We start from the raw sequence: 15,259 nt of genomic DNA on the forward strand, positions 1-15,259 counted from the left end.
ACCTTTTATGTACTTTAGTACATCAAGGCTGGGAAAAATATCTAATAGTTACATATATAGTTGGATTGGTACAGATAAAAGCTCATGTTGAAGACAGAGAATAATTAAGTTTTCAAATATGCTCTTATACAAGTGGGATTTTACCCTAAGCTATGTACCAGACATCCTGTATCATACAGAGATCTGTTACATGAACATCTGCTGTAGAACCTGCAAAGCAGGAAATGAAATTCAGTGCATGGTCCCATGGACTTCATTAACAGAATTCTTTGGGGAATACATATAAAAGACAATTTATCTCAAAGCTGCTGCCTAAAGACTAGAATGTAAGATAGAATAAGAAACAGACTAACCCAATCACATATCCTATACCCACAACTTTACCCTGTTACTGTACGTTTTGCAAAGGAATAAATGTAAATTAATTCACCTTAAAAATATATGCAGTGAATATTATTAATAAACAAATAAAACTGACAATGACTAAACCTACAAAGTCAAACTTCATTACAGACCTACCCAAAGCTACAGAACTAAAGATGTTTGACTACAATGCACCAATAAAAATATAGTAAAAAGAAAAAAACAGCTACAGAACTATACCTTGGTAACACACACACACAAAAAAAAAAACTAAAATAATTTACCAAGGAAGAATTACACTGTAAATAATCAAATCAAATCAGATTATAGAATAAAAAATTAGAAGATGTTGGCTGTATAGAAAAATGACACAGAAATTAATCTGGCTTTACAGAGCTTGCTCCAGAAAGTGCTTTCAAAATATCCCTAGGGTTAAAAGAGTAGGTCAAAACATTCAGTGTCTATTAAATATGTTTGAAAAGTGAGTAACTAGAAGAGAAAAGAATGCTTAAGGTCTAGCATCCGGAAGAGGTTATTCTCCATTATGTACTTTATCTATAATACCAGTTAGAAGATAATTTTATAAGGCAATATAATATTTTGTAGGCCTGAAGGCTGGTTTAAAGTCATGTCATAAGCCAGGCATAGTGGCAGACACTTGTAATCCCCACACTTGGGAGGTGGAGACAGGAGGATCGTGCAGGTTTGAAGCCAGCCTCGCTGGCTTAAGAGACCCTGGGAGTGTGGCCCGGAGGTAGAAGGGCTTCCAGGAACCCCAGTACCACCAAATAAATAAATAAATAAATAAATAAATAAATAAATAAATAAATAAATAAACAAATTCACGTCATTATTTTTATTTTTACCAAAGAATACATGACCTTGCTCATTATTTTATTATTTATCACAGTCCTATTTTTTAAATTTTGAAACAGGGTCTCACTAGGTTGATGAGAGTCTCACTACTTGCTGAGGTTGTCCTGAAACCTATGATCCTCCTGTCTCAGCCTCTCAAGTACTAAGATTGCAAGCATGTGCCACCATGTCCAGCTATTTTTTCTTTTTTATAGCTCATATCTTTTCATTAATGAATTAAACTGGCTAAAATACCATGTGTTAAGCTATAACGTTATGACGCCATCTTTGGTAAGTGTATCAAGTAGGATATCCAGTATTACCTGTCTAGGGCACCTTCTAGGTGTTCATGGGAAACATCAAAATAGTAATTGGTATGCTCTCCACTAGTGAAGGCATTTGAGCTTCCTGCATGCTCACTGAGAAATTGGCTGTATTCATTTTCTTTAGGGTATTTCTTTGTTCCCAAAAAAAGCATATGTTCACAAAAATGACTTAAGCCAGCAATGTTTGGAGGATCTGACAATGAACCTGAAAGAGAAAACATATAATAAGTCATTTTTGTGTCAAAAGCTAGTAATTACAGATAATTTGGAATTCTTAATAGCATGACAACCACAACCATATAATCATAGAAAGGCTCCAAGGTGGTATTATTTAGAAGGTAAACCAGTAGTCAGAGAACCCCGATTCTAGTCCCTACTCTTAGCATGACCTAGCTGGTGACACTGGGCAGGTTATTTAACCTCGCTGGACATTAGCTTTCTCAAACTGAAGGGAAAGAAATAGTTGAATTCACTATTTTTTTTTTTTTTGAGCTAAACTTTCTTTTCAGAGTTTTATTTTATTGCAGGAGATCATACAGCAGAGTGCCAACAGCATGGGCTTGGGATTAGCAGCTCTGTTACTATGAAACTTTAAGCACAACACTTAATTTTGCTTCAGTCACTTCTTCCATTATATACCTCCTGTAAAGTATGTGTGACTTCAAGTTAGATATGTGCAAGTCAGTTTGCATGATGCCAGGTAATAGCTATTTGTTTAATTTTGCCTTATTTCCTCAATTTAAAGTGTCACTGAGTTAAATACAAGCTTTAATTAAAAACACTATAAAAAAGAAACATCCTACTAAGTATACACATTGATAAAAAAATCTCATTAAAATACTAAATGTAGAAGAAGTGTGCATACTAGAAGCAACAGAATATGACATTAAGTATACTACAGTCAAAAAATCAAAATTGCTAAGTGAAAGATAGGAATAATTTTTTTGCTGCTAGGTCACCTCAGGTGGGAAGCTAACAAGATTCTCTTTGTAAATGTAAGAATAATTTGTCATAGACAACTGTAGTTTACCAATAGATACATGAGGGTTCTGATAAAAAAATAAGGTAACAAAAATATATAAATAAGTGAATCAAACTGGTAAAACTACTGAGTCTCTATTTTTACTCACATGGAATATTTTAATGAATGTAAACATTAAATCAATGAAACCGAACAAGGCATGATTCTTTTTGGGGGTGGGTGTCTGAGGATGGAACCCAGGGGCATTCGACCTCTGAGCTACACCCCCTGCCCTGTTTTTTATTCTTTATTTTGAAACAGGTTCTCACTAAGTTGTGGAGGGCCTCACTAAGTAGCTGAGGCTGTCCACAAACTGCGATCCTCCTGTCTCAGTCTCCTGAATGCTGGGATTACAAGCATGCGCCACCACACCCGGCCATTATTCATAATTTTAAACTGTACCTATATGCACATCAAGTGCTGCTGAGGACTTATCTGTGGTGGGATCGCTGATGAGAAGGACTTTGATGCCATTGGCCAGCTCTAGGCCACGGTATTCTCGCTTGTCTTCAGGAGATTTGATAATATGATTTCCTATTCTCTTGATAGCAGGATTATTCATTTTGCTGTAAGTCTTTTTTTGGAAACTGAAAAGAAAAAGGTCATTAATTGTTGCATTTATTTTTTTTAAAGGATGAAAAATAACATCAAGCAGTTGGACGTGGTGGCACATGACTATAATTCCAGTACTTTGGAAGCAGAGATAGGAGTATCGCAGGTTGGACAGTTCAACAACATAGCAAGACCCTGTTTCAAAAGAAAAAAATTGGGCTGGGGGTTTAGCTCAGAGGTAAAGTGCCCCTGGATTTAATTCCCAGTACTGGAAAGAGAAGGAGGAGGTAAAGGAAAAGAAGACAATGACCACCCATATAATACATCATCAGATTAAAATACACATATATAAATACATACACACATACACACATACCTGGAGAGAACTTTTGTTTTTACAGATTGAATCCAGAGCCTAATGTACAGTAAACACATGCTCTACCACTGAGTTACACCCCTAACCCTGGATAATTTTTTTTTAGTCTATCTATAGGGTATAGTCATTATTATCCTTTGTCTTACCCTCATTCTTTCCAAGAGATCTTAACATTACTGTTTTTGTGAAGTCATATTTGCATCTAGCGGAACATATAGATAGATACTTGACACAGGGTGGGTTGGGTCATGATTTGGTCAATGTACTGACCTAGATATGGTTTCCAATTACCAATAACTACTTTCATGCACATTTCAGAGGTATGTTAGAGTAAGTGAGGTGAGAGATTGTGTAAGAATTATTACTGAGTCAGCCAAAACATTGCTCAACCTGATAATATCTAATATTGGGCAAATCTATTATTATTAATTATTATTATTTTGGTAATAGGAATTGAACCCAGGACTCTACCTCTGAGCCACACCCCCAATCCTTTTTACTTACTTTTTAATTTTGAAACAAGGTTCACTAAGCTACTAAGGATGGCCTCAAACCTGTGATCCTCCTGTCTCAGACTTCCAAATACGGGGATTACACGTGTGTGCCACTAAGCCCAGCAAGATAGGACAAATCTAGAATTCAAAAGTTTGGCTGGGCATGGTGACGCACGCTTGCAATCCCAGCATTCAGGAGGCCGAGAAAGGAGGATCGTGGTTCACGGACAGCCCCAGCTACTTAGCGAGGTCCTTTGCAACTCAGTAAGATCCTGTTTCAAAAATAAAAAGACTAAATTAGGGCTAGGGGTGTAGCTCAGAGGTAGACTGCCCCTAGGTTCCACCCCCAGTACCACACACACACACACAGAAAAAGTCTGATATGCACATGCTCAGAACAACAAGGAACAGCCTGTGAAGTCTTAAGGCAGATGAAGAGACATGGACTGTTTATGAAAGCAGAAAAAAAAAAAGGCTGGGACATAAAATTTCTAAGTCAAAAGAATTCCAAATAATATTTTAAATCAGCTGACTAGTTGAATGCCAGTTAAGAACAGTCTAGCAAAGCCGGACGTGGTGGTGCATGCTTGTAATCCCAGCATTTGGGAGGCTGAGACCAGAGGATCACGGTTCACGGATACCCTTAGCTACTTAGTGAGGCCCTTTGCAACTCAGTGAGACCCTGTTTCAAAATAAAGAATAAAAAATTGGGCAGGGGTGTAGCTCAGAGGTCAAATGCTTCTAGGTTCCAACCCAGACCTGCAAAAACAAACAAACAAACAAACAAACAAACAAACAAACAAACAGTCTAGCAATCTTAAGAGCTGTTAGATAAATTCTCTAACAAAGGACTTCCTCTGATAGTCCTCTCCTTTCTTCTCCAGGAAGGCTGAGACCGGGATGGGAAGGACCACCAGCACAAAGTTCTCTAAGGGGTACTGGTGGGTATTAGTGTAGTAAAAGGATTGTCCATGTCTGTTTTTATTAATGTTATGGTAGTAAGGATGAAACCCAGGGCCTCATACGTGCTAGGCAACTGCCCTACCACTGAACTACATTCCCAGCCCTACAGGTATGGCTTTTTTGTTTTTGTTGTGGTGGTGGTGCTAGTGGTACTGGAGATGGAACCCAGGGACATTCTACCTCTGAGCTATATCCCCAGTCCTATTTTTTACTATTTATTTATTTTTGGTGCTGAAAATTGAACTCAGGAACATTCTACCTCCAAGCTATGCCCCTAGCCCTATTTTTAATTTTTATTTTGAAACAGGGTCTTGCTAGGTTGAGGAGAGTCTTGCTGAGGCTGACCTGGAAACTGCAATCCTCCTGTCTCAGCCCTGAGTTCTGGGATTACAAGCATGCGCCGCCACACCCAGCTCTTGTTTGTTTGTATTTTGATAGTCTTGGTATGTCACCCAGGCTGGCCTTGACATCACAAACCTCCTACCTCAGTCTCCCTGGTTACTGTGCTCGGATGTTACTTTTGTCTATTTTGGGGACTGCTTAAGAGACAAAAAAATTGCCAATTTCATATACCAGTCAGGTAAAGCCACACACATATTTGAAACTGAAGAGAAAAAGTGAAGCTCTGCGAGCGCATTGGCTTCTTAACCTCCAAGAGAAAAGAAATGCACTGGGTTGTCCTTAAAGACTGAAAGCCAGACTTAAAGGTAAATCAGAGGGCACAGAAACAGGCATGCAATTATTTTGGATAGAATATTGTGTTAAAATTAACTGGGCATAGTGGTGCACACTTACAGTCCCAGCATTTGGGAGGCTGAGACAGGAGGATTGCAGTGCGCTGAGAGCCTCAGTTACTACTTAGTGAGGACCTTTGCAACTCAATGAGATCCTGCTTCAAAATAAAGAATAAAAAATAGGGCTGGAGGTGTAGCTCAGAGGTAGAATGCCCCAGAGTTCCACCCCCAGTACCACACACACAAAAAATTGTGTTAGAAAAATCATAAGACTAAGGGAGAGAAAACTCTGGTTTATCAGAATACCTTCCTCTCTGAAATTATCTATAATTTCTTATCTAATATGAATAACTGGTTTATAAAACAAACAAGCTCATTCTTATTAAGACTGTCCCCTAGATCTTATTTCAAGAGATGACATTTGGAATTGTGTATTGTGTGTGCGTGAAGGGGGGGACTAGGGAATGAACTCAGAGGTGTTCTACCTCTGAGCTACACCCCTAACCCTTTTTATTTATTTTGAAACGGGCTCTCACTAAATTGCTGAGGTCCTCACTAAATTGTTGAAGCTGGCCTCAAACCTGCTAGTCTTCTGCGTCAGCCTTGCAAGTACTAGGATCACAGACATGTGCCACTATGCTCAGCTTATAATACTTCTTTTTAAATCACATACTACTTTACAAAGATAATGCTAACGATTTACCCTATTTATAGTAACAATATTTCTTGGGAAAAAAAAACAAAATACAAATATTTTGGGGATATAAAACCACCATTGGAAAATTTAAAAATGTGGGAATGAAAAGTAATCAACAACTATTTTCTGCCTCATTAGCCATAAGACATTATGTTCAATGTCAAAAAGAGATGAAAATATCTGAGTGCAAAGTGTAAAAAGGTGGTGTTTTGTGGTTAAAAAAATCTTCACGATGACAGAAAGTGGTTTACTTAAGCCTCCAAAGAGGGCAGAGTGAACCTCAGGTAACAGTTCTGGTTCAGATATTTACTAATGGATAATCTGTTTAGGATGTAGTAGGTGCCTTCAATATAGTTTGTTTCAAAACCCTTTAATTTTAATTCAATATAAATTACTATTTTGAAAGTGAGTTCTGACCTAACAACAACATAATATTAAAGAAGTCTGAGGGAGGCTCCATTAATACCCCCAGCACACAGGGCAGCACTGAGAGGCGGCAATAAACTCAGTGTGCACCGCAGGAACACCTGGCTGGCCCTCCTTCTCCCCGACTAGGAAGGCTCCATTAGAGTGAGGAAATAAAGCTGGGTGTCTGTGAGGATTCAAACGCCAAAGGCTCTCTGCTCCCACTGCCATCACTTACACCCAACTCCCTCTGCTGTGCTCACCCCAGCTAGTGTGACTTAGGGGAACCCAAGATTACAAAAGATTAAACTGTGATGATGAAGAAGTTCTAAAACTTCAGCCTAATCCATGACTCTTACGGGAAGATGAAATACAGCTCACTTGAATAGCATACACGCTCCTATTCTGTGGGAGGCTAAAACTTCATAGAGATACCAACTCAGCCATAGTCTACATTCTGTACATTTTTCAGGGTTTCAATTTTTCCTGTCCAGATTTTAATTTTCTCAGACCAAAAAAAAAAAAAAAAAGTTATACCGTAAAACAGTGAGCAGGAGGCAGGAGCATGAGATTGAGAGCTCCTGGCCTAGGAGGAGCCACTTATAAAGGAGTCCCTCACACGCACAGACAGAGCATATCTGGCCATTGAAGCTACGCCTGATTAATATCCTGGTGTGGAGTAAGAGGTAAATTTACTCAGCAAGTTATATATAAGAATTAGCCCAACGACTCTGAGACATCTGTACACAGGATCAAGAATCGCTATAAATTTCTAAGCTGTGATTTCTCCCAAATCAAGTATCCTGACTTCTAGAGGAAGAAAAAAAGCTAAAAGAAACTACAGCAACATTTTCAAACAACACCCATTCTCAGCTCTACATTCAATAGACAGCCTGACTACCTATAGTGTTATCTATCAACACTTCCTACAAGATTTGAGTCTTACCTTCTGGAGAACTGAAGGAATGATTGGGAACTCCTCCTCTGCTGATGAATTCATCAACAGCTTGCCTGTCTCTGTATTTATACCCATGAGATCACATGTCTATCTATCTATCTCAGCTCATTAGCATAAAGCCTGAGAGTAATTTTATTTATGTTCTCCAATAAGCAAGCACTCTGACATTTTAGATGACAAGTGCTAACTCAAATGCTTTCCCAGACATTTACCTGATATTTTTAACTTGTCAAAGTCAAAATTTTAGGAGCAATACAATTATTTTCAATTTTAGGGACATTTTCATACATTGGCAACTTTCTAAGATATAGAATTGTCAGTTTTCAGCATTCTTATAAACTGGAAAGTTTACAACATTTTTTTTTTAAAAAATGGAGTTTAAAACAATGATTATAATCACAAATGGGAAAAGCTGAAAAAGCCACTATATGTTATCTAGTCCTTTGTAGTTCATGAACTGGCAGCTCTGGTTCCTCCTAAGAGCTTATTAAAAATGCAAAATATGAGAATACAACCAGAACCTCCACTTAAAAATTAGGGACTGTGACTGGGATGTAGACCAATGGTAAAGCGAATGCTTAGAGTATGTGATGTATGAGGCCCTGGGTTCAATCCCCAATATTCTTCTTCTACACACACACACACACACACACACACACACAGGAAAAAGAAAAAGAAAGAAAAAATTCTTGTAAAGGCCTAAATTTCAGGTTACTAAATCTCCAAATGGAAAATAACATCCAAATTCCCATAAGAAGAGTGCATTCTATCAATGCAAATAAAGCATCTTAAAATAAGTGCCTTTGTAACTTTGTTTTAGTTTGAAGCATGCTTACTGGTGGCTATTAATTTTAAGTATATCCTAGGAACTTTTCTAGGATGTTGTAGAGGAAGTTTATAAAGGTCTAAGCAAATGAACAAAACTTCCACTTTATATTTTCTGACCATAGTTAGTTACAGAAGGTTTCTTAGAAGTATAGTTTGGGAACAAGTGCCCTTCTACAGAGGACATTTAGGATATTAGAAAATATGAGATAGATGTCATTTTACAAAACTAATTCTAATAGTCACTCCCATTTTTTTAAGCATCAGATATTTTATAAACTATTCATTTAATCTTTCCATTTCCCCTAAGCAGAAGCTGTCATGGTCATCCTCTTCTGCCCTAGCTGAGAAACAAATGCTTGGTGATTAAGCGACTGGCCCAGGTACAGTCACACAGCTGATTTGTGGTAAAGCTGGAACTACAAAGAAAGAGGAAGCGTGGGAAGGGGAGGAGCCGGAGGTGGGTGCTTAAGAAAATCACATAGGGCTTTTTTTCTTCTCAGCTCCCAGTTACCACCCTCACTCCTTCCCGACCTCATTCTCATTTAGAATCCCAAGTAAAAAACACCAAAACTCCAAAACTAAAATAGGTCAAAACCAATGCTCCAAGGAAAGTTTTTAGTTTTTTACTCTTTCGTCCCCCATATAAAGCCAAGGTAATAGGAGGAGCCTGGAATAATGCTTCTATTCTGCCAAAGGAATCCCAGAGTTGAAACTCTATCTCACTAAACAATGCCCATTAAAAGAAAAATGCACGGCATTGCTAAATGTGTAATGGAGGGGCTGATTATATAGAACTATATAAAAAACATGAAAATATTACAGTAGACATGGTGGGTTTATGGGTGACTTATTCAAAAGTATACATTAAACCACACAGAAGAAAATCACTAATCATTTTAGTAGACATATAATAAGTGTTTAACAACCATTCATGTCTTGAAATCAGCAAATCTGAAGAATGGAAAGAAAAAATTATTTTATTTGAAAAAGAACATCTATGTAAACTACAGCAACTCTAATACTCAGTGAAATAATGCCTCATCCTCATGACTAGGAGTCTAGCATGATGCCTTCTATTCAACACTGTACTGGTAGTTTTTTGTTTTGTTTTGTTTTTTGTACTGGGAATTGAACCCAGGGGCATTGTATCTCCTAGCTACAGCTACAGCTCTATTTTATTTTTTATTTTGAAACAGGGTCTTATTAAGTTGTGGAGGACCTCACTAAGTAGTTGAAGCTGGCCATGAATTTGTGGTCCTCCTGTCTCAACCTCCCAAATTGGGATTACAAGTATGTGTCACCACACCCAGCTATGTACTGGTAGTTCTAACCAGTCCAATTAAGCAAGAAAAAAACAAAAAATAAAGGTGGAAAAGGGAGGGGACAAAACTAACATCATTCATAAGCAACATGATATATACACAGAAAATCCCCAGAATCTATTGACAATTTCTACTTTTACTACATATGATATTGTGGCAGTATTGGAAAATTGCTCCAGTATTAATTTACAAAGTATAAAAAGCAGTCAGTCTCCACACAGGCAGGGAGGGGTGGTAGCTGTTATGCTGCAGAACTCCCCCCACCCGCTCTTTGTTCTAATAATTAACTTATATAGTAAGAATATAAAGAAAATTAAGGCCTTTAGCCTTAAAAAGATCTGGAGAAAATTGATGCCTTTGGCCCTAAAAATCTTTGGAGAGACTCAGCACCTCTGTTTACCTCCTCTTTTTTCTGAATCAGCCTGGGTATAGAAAAGGTAAACTCTGTGTGATGCTTCACAGTACCCATAGCTGATGAGCAATCAATACAACCCACACAATATAGAAGTGGAAACAAGGTAGATTGACCCCTGCACTTAATAAGTGCATTGTTGGGAGACACAAAGGCAACACCTGGCAAAATAAAGTTGCTAGCCTGTTGCCTTGGTACTGCTGATAAAAACATATCAATATAATATTTGTATTTAAAGGCCTGGGATGGAGAGGGGACAGAGTTCCAGTTTCAGGCTCTCCAGTATGCATGCCAGACACACTGCCTTTTCTTCTCTTCCCTTTCTTTTTCCTACTGATTTTGTAATAAAGAATTGTTAAAGCTGCATCAAGCTGTCTATTAGTTTTAATTTTCCTATTCAACAAACTCTGGTTGAATAGAGGAAAAGAGCCCACAGCACTGTTACAACTGTAACAATTTGGTAGGTCATGACAAACTGATTGAGATTCAACAACTTTAAAGAGCCATGATAAATGACATAGCCAGGCAGGATGGCCAAAGCCTGAAATTCCAGTTCTTGGGAGGCTGAGACTGGTGGATCACAGGTTTGAGGTCAGTTTTAGCAACCTACTGAGACCCTTAGCAACTCAGAGGAGACCTTGTTTCAAAATAAAAAATAAAATAGGACTGGGGTATAGCTTGGCGGTAGAACACACCTGGATTCAATCCCCAATATCATGAAAAAATGAATTACAAAATCACAATTTTTACAGATGTTGAGTGTTGTGGAAGCACTCAGGGGACAATCAACTGGAATTCCAGAAGAGAGAAGAGCCCTCTGAGTGGGCTGATGATCATCTCCCAACCTCTTCTCTGTGGGCATTTGCTAATTCTGAGTGCAGACTGAAGGTCTTGCTAGGCCCAAAAAGAGAAACTCTACTGGGTAAAGGGTATTAAAATAAGGCTTTGGTAGCAGTGTGAAGCTGGTGTGACAGATTAAAGCTGCAAGAGGTCACAATTTTTCAGCTAATTTTCCCCACAGGAGACTTTCTAAGACACTACTACATAACAGAATGGCCAAAGAGAAAAAGAATTTATCTAGTGTTAGAGACTTTATAAGGCAACCTCCCATACACTGCTATAAGAATGAAAGTACAACCATTTTTAAAAATTAGCGCCATATAATAAAGTTGACAATGTGATAAAATAATTCTGGTATTAAATATATACCCAACATAAACACACTTGTCTGCTCTATATCAACATTCATAACAGCCCAAACTGAAATGATCAAATGCCCATCAAGAGTGAAAAGATAATTTACAGAATGACCACACAATGGAATAATATACAGCAACGAAAGTAAATAATACAGAACAAAGTACAAAAATAAGAATGAATCTCACTAACATAAGTGTGAGGGAAAAGACGCTGGCATAAAGAGTAAAAACTACATGCTTTCTGCATTCTGCCAGGCACAATGATGCCCACACATAATCCCGGCACACGGAGTCTGAGGCAGGAAGAGCTCAGGTTCAAAGCCAGCCTCAGCAGCTTGGCAAGACCATCAGCAACTTAAGATCCTGTTTCAAAATAAAGCCAGGCACAGAAGGGCACGTTTGTAATCCCAGTACTTGGGAAGCTGGGATAGGAGGACCCTAGGTTTGCAGCCGGCCTCAGCAACCTCATGAGGCCCTCTGCAACTTAGTGAGACCCTGTTTCAAAAATAAATAAATAAATAAATAAATAAATAAATAAATAAATAAATAAAAATAGGGCTGGGGGTATAGCTTAAACATAGAATGCCTCTGAGTTCAATCCCCAGTGCCAATAAATAAATAGGACTGGGGATACAGATCAGAAGCAGAATGGCCCTCAGTTTAATCTCCAGTACCAAAATCAAAATCAATAAACAAAAACTCATAAAGCACTGTAAGACAAAAGAGAGGGGGAAATGCATGAATAATTGATATTATAAATACCAATAACCAAAATCATCCTGGAAATGGCATCATTTGTACAGTGGGAAGAAGCTAACCTTATCAAGAGTTTCTAATCTAAGAAAGCTAAGCCCAATTAACATGATAATTATCTAAACCTTGTTGGGTATGTCTTGAGACAATTATTTCTGTTGATACTATCTTGGCAACAAAAAATAAGAGGGCCAAGTAAGAACAGCATGTGCCAAATAAGTCAATAAAGTGTGCTAAATATTTTAACTCATCTTTACTCATTATATATGACTTAAAAACTACTTTTAGTAGTTACTTAACTTTAGACCCCAGTTAAGATTTTAAAATAGCCAGGCATGGTAGCACATGCTTGTAATATCAGGGCTGGGGAGGCTGAAAAAGGAGGATCACAGGTTCAAGCCAGCCTCTGCTACTTAATGAAGCCCTCTAAAGAAAATTGACACTCTCAGAAACCAATTAAGAGTGGCAAGCATAAGCCAGGTGCTGTGGCCTGTCATCCCTACACTTGGGAGACTGAGACAGAAGGCTCCAGGTTCAAAGCCAGCGTGCCCTAACTTACGAAGACTCTTTCAAAATAAAAAGGGAGATATAGACCAGTGGTAGAATGCCTTAGGTTCAAACTCTAGAAAAACACACACACACACACACACACACACACACACACACACACACAGGCAAGCACTAAATACAAATAAAATAATAAAATTTTGTTCTGTACAGAGGGCTTTATCTCACTTGAGGATTCACTTGCTCCCGTACGTACATCCTGGCTCTGACACAATCTGCCTACCTTGGAAAATGCTGGTTCAGGAGACTTGATCCATATTGTTTTTAGTATGATGCTTCGAGCCTGTGCTGTTCCACTGGCCACTGTTAGCCTATGTTTTTCAGGTTCTGGACACTACTGGCTCTCTAGTTCACACTCTACATTTTGACCTTATCTAGCTTTGTCACTCAGCAGTCAGGTGAAATGTTCACATGGGTCAATTAAATTGACACAGCCACTAAAGTTGCGTCAGACTTGGGCAGCCTTCCCAGGGTTTCTCCTGTAAAATATATTTAAACCCGGCAAAGTCACGGTATCAGATGCATAGTAGATATTAAAAAACTAGAGCCTTATTATCCTCCTCATCATCTTCACTATCAAGGTCCTGTGGGGGTGAGGGGCAGGCAGATCACCTCTATAACCACCAAGTCATTCCTCGCATTCTTAACACATACTCATGTAAATTCCAGTTGTCTTTTGTCATCCCCAGAAGTGAAAAACATTTTTTGGATAAGCTGGTAATAATATGGTACTTTATAAGACTACAAGATAAACAGGTAAGTAATTATCCCTGTATAATTGCTATTGGTGAGCCAATAAATTTATGGTCAGTAATTCTCAAGAGGTGACAATTTTGCCCCATTCCCCAGGGGATATTTGGCAAGGAGGAGACAATTTTGACTGCCACAAATAAAGAGTGCTACAGCATGCAGAGAGTGGAGGCCACGAGGCTGTCAAGCATCCTCCAATGCTCATGACAGTCCCTACGACAAAGAATCATCTGACCTGGAAAGTCAACCATGCTGAGGAAGAAACATGTCAGTTTATGGTTCTGACTTGAAGAGCCCCCCAAAAATGACTGAGAATCACTGTAACCAATTCTATCTGTATTAAACATTTAAGTATCTCTCTCATATAGAAAAAGTTTAAAGAAAGCCAGGTGTGGTGGCACATGTGTTGTAATCCCAGCATTTGGGAGGCTGAGACCGGAGGATCGCGGTTTGCAGACAGCCTCAGCTACTAGTGAGGCCCTCTGCAACTCAGTGAGACCCTGTTTCAAAATAAAGAATAAAAAATTGGGCAGGGGGTGTAGCTTGGAGGTTGAATGCCTCTGGGTTCCATCCCCAGACCCACAAAAAAAAAAAAAAAAAAAAAAAAAGTTTAAATAAAGAGAGGGTAAAAGCTGATAATGAACAAGAGAGAGAGGGGAGAGGTTTGCAGGAGCCTTGTCCTTGAGTAAGCAAACTAGTACCCAAAGGAGCTCAGCCAGGGCACTTACTGTGACCCTTACTGAATGAGCCCTTAATTTAGTAAGAGCCCTGAACTAAAATTCAAATCGATGTCTTTTCACACCAAAACACCATGTTCTTAACTGGCTAAGTTTTTATGTATAGGGACTAGAAATTTCTGGACAGCCTGTTGAGGATGACTGCCCATAGATGGTAGACTATCAAATGATCTTTATTTTTTGTACTTTTCTGGATAGAACAGAATCTACTGGACTCTAAAGCTCTAGGCTCCACTTTCTGAATTATAAGTTCAACTGAACTTGTTTTTGTTAATTTGGATGGTCTACATCACAGTAATAGGGTTAATAAAGAAAAAAATCTGGACCCCATTACTGTTACTGACCACTTGATCACATTGTGAACTTTTGTTGGCTCACAATTTCCAAAAGGCTTTTTAAAAAAAATGTTTTCTGATATGGAGTGAAAGCCTTAAGCAGATAATGAAACAGAACCTACAACTTAATTCTAGAACCTATTTCCTCACTTAATCGCTATCAATTTTAGGCTCTATTTTGTTTCTTTCTATATATATGATAATAATCTCTGGTAGTTAAAAAGATAATAGTCATCAGGGCGTGGTGGCACACGCTTGTAACACCCCCTGCGCTTGGGAGGCTGAGACAGGAGGATCACACAGGTTCGAAGCCAGCCTCAGCTACTAAGTGAAGCTCTCAGCAACTTAGTGAGACCCTGTTTCCAAATAAAGTATAAAATAGGTCTGGGAGTATAGCTTGGAGGTAGAAAGCCCTGGGTTCCACCCCAAGTACCACTAAATAAATAAATAAATAAATAAGATAATAGTCTAAATCTCTCTCTCTCTCTCAAGCCAGGCTTGGTGGTGCAAGCCTGTAATCCCTATGCTTGGGAGGCTGAGGCAGAAGGATCACAGGTTCAAGGACAGCCTCAACTTCAGCAAGTAGTGAGACTCTCATCAACCTAAAGACAC

The 15,259-nt window shown here is 38.6% G+C and overlaps 1 protein-coding gene across 4 annotated transcripts in view; it reads right to left on the reverse strand.

The window, feature by feature from the left end:
- IDE (insulin degrading enzyme) overlaps window positions 1-15,259 on the reverse strand; it is a gene marked incomplete at both ends in the record, with an annotated part of 112,031 nt that overhangs the window by 77,807 nt on the left and 18,965 nt on the right. For 3 of the 4 annotated variants that reach the window (XM_080694277.1, XM_080694276.1, XM_080694275.1), the window contains 2 exons: window positions 1,542-1,749; window positions 2,968-3,152. In XM_080694277.1, the coding sequence (XP_080550403.1) occupies window positions 1,542-1,749; window positions 2,968-3,152 (393 nt within the window). Of the gene's footprint in view, window positions 1-1,541; window positions 1,750-2,967; window positions 3,153-7,732; window positions 7,809-15,259 lie in introns of those variants that run through there. The other variant, XM_080694278.1, reaches the window with a different exon arrangement.

The sequence above is a fragment of the Muscardinus avellanarius genome (assembly GCF_963383645.1).
Source record: "Muscardinus avellanarius genome assembly, chromosome: 4".
Taxonomy (NCBI): domain Eukaryota; kingdom Metazoa; phylum Chordata; class Mammalia; order Rodentia; family Gliridae; genus Muscardinus; species Muscardinus avellanarius.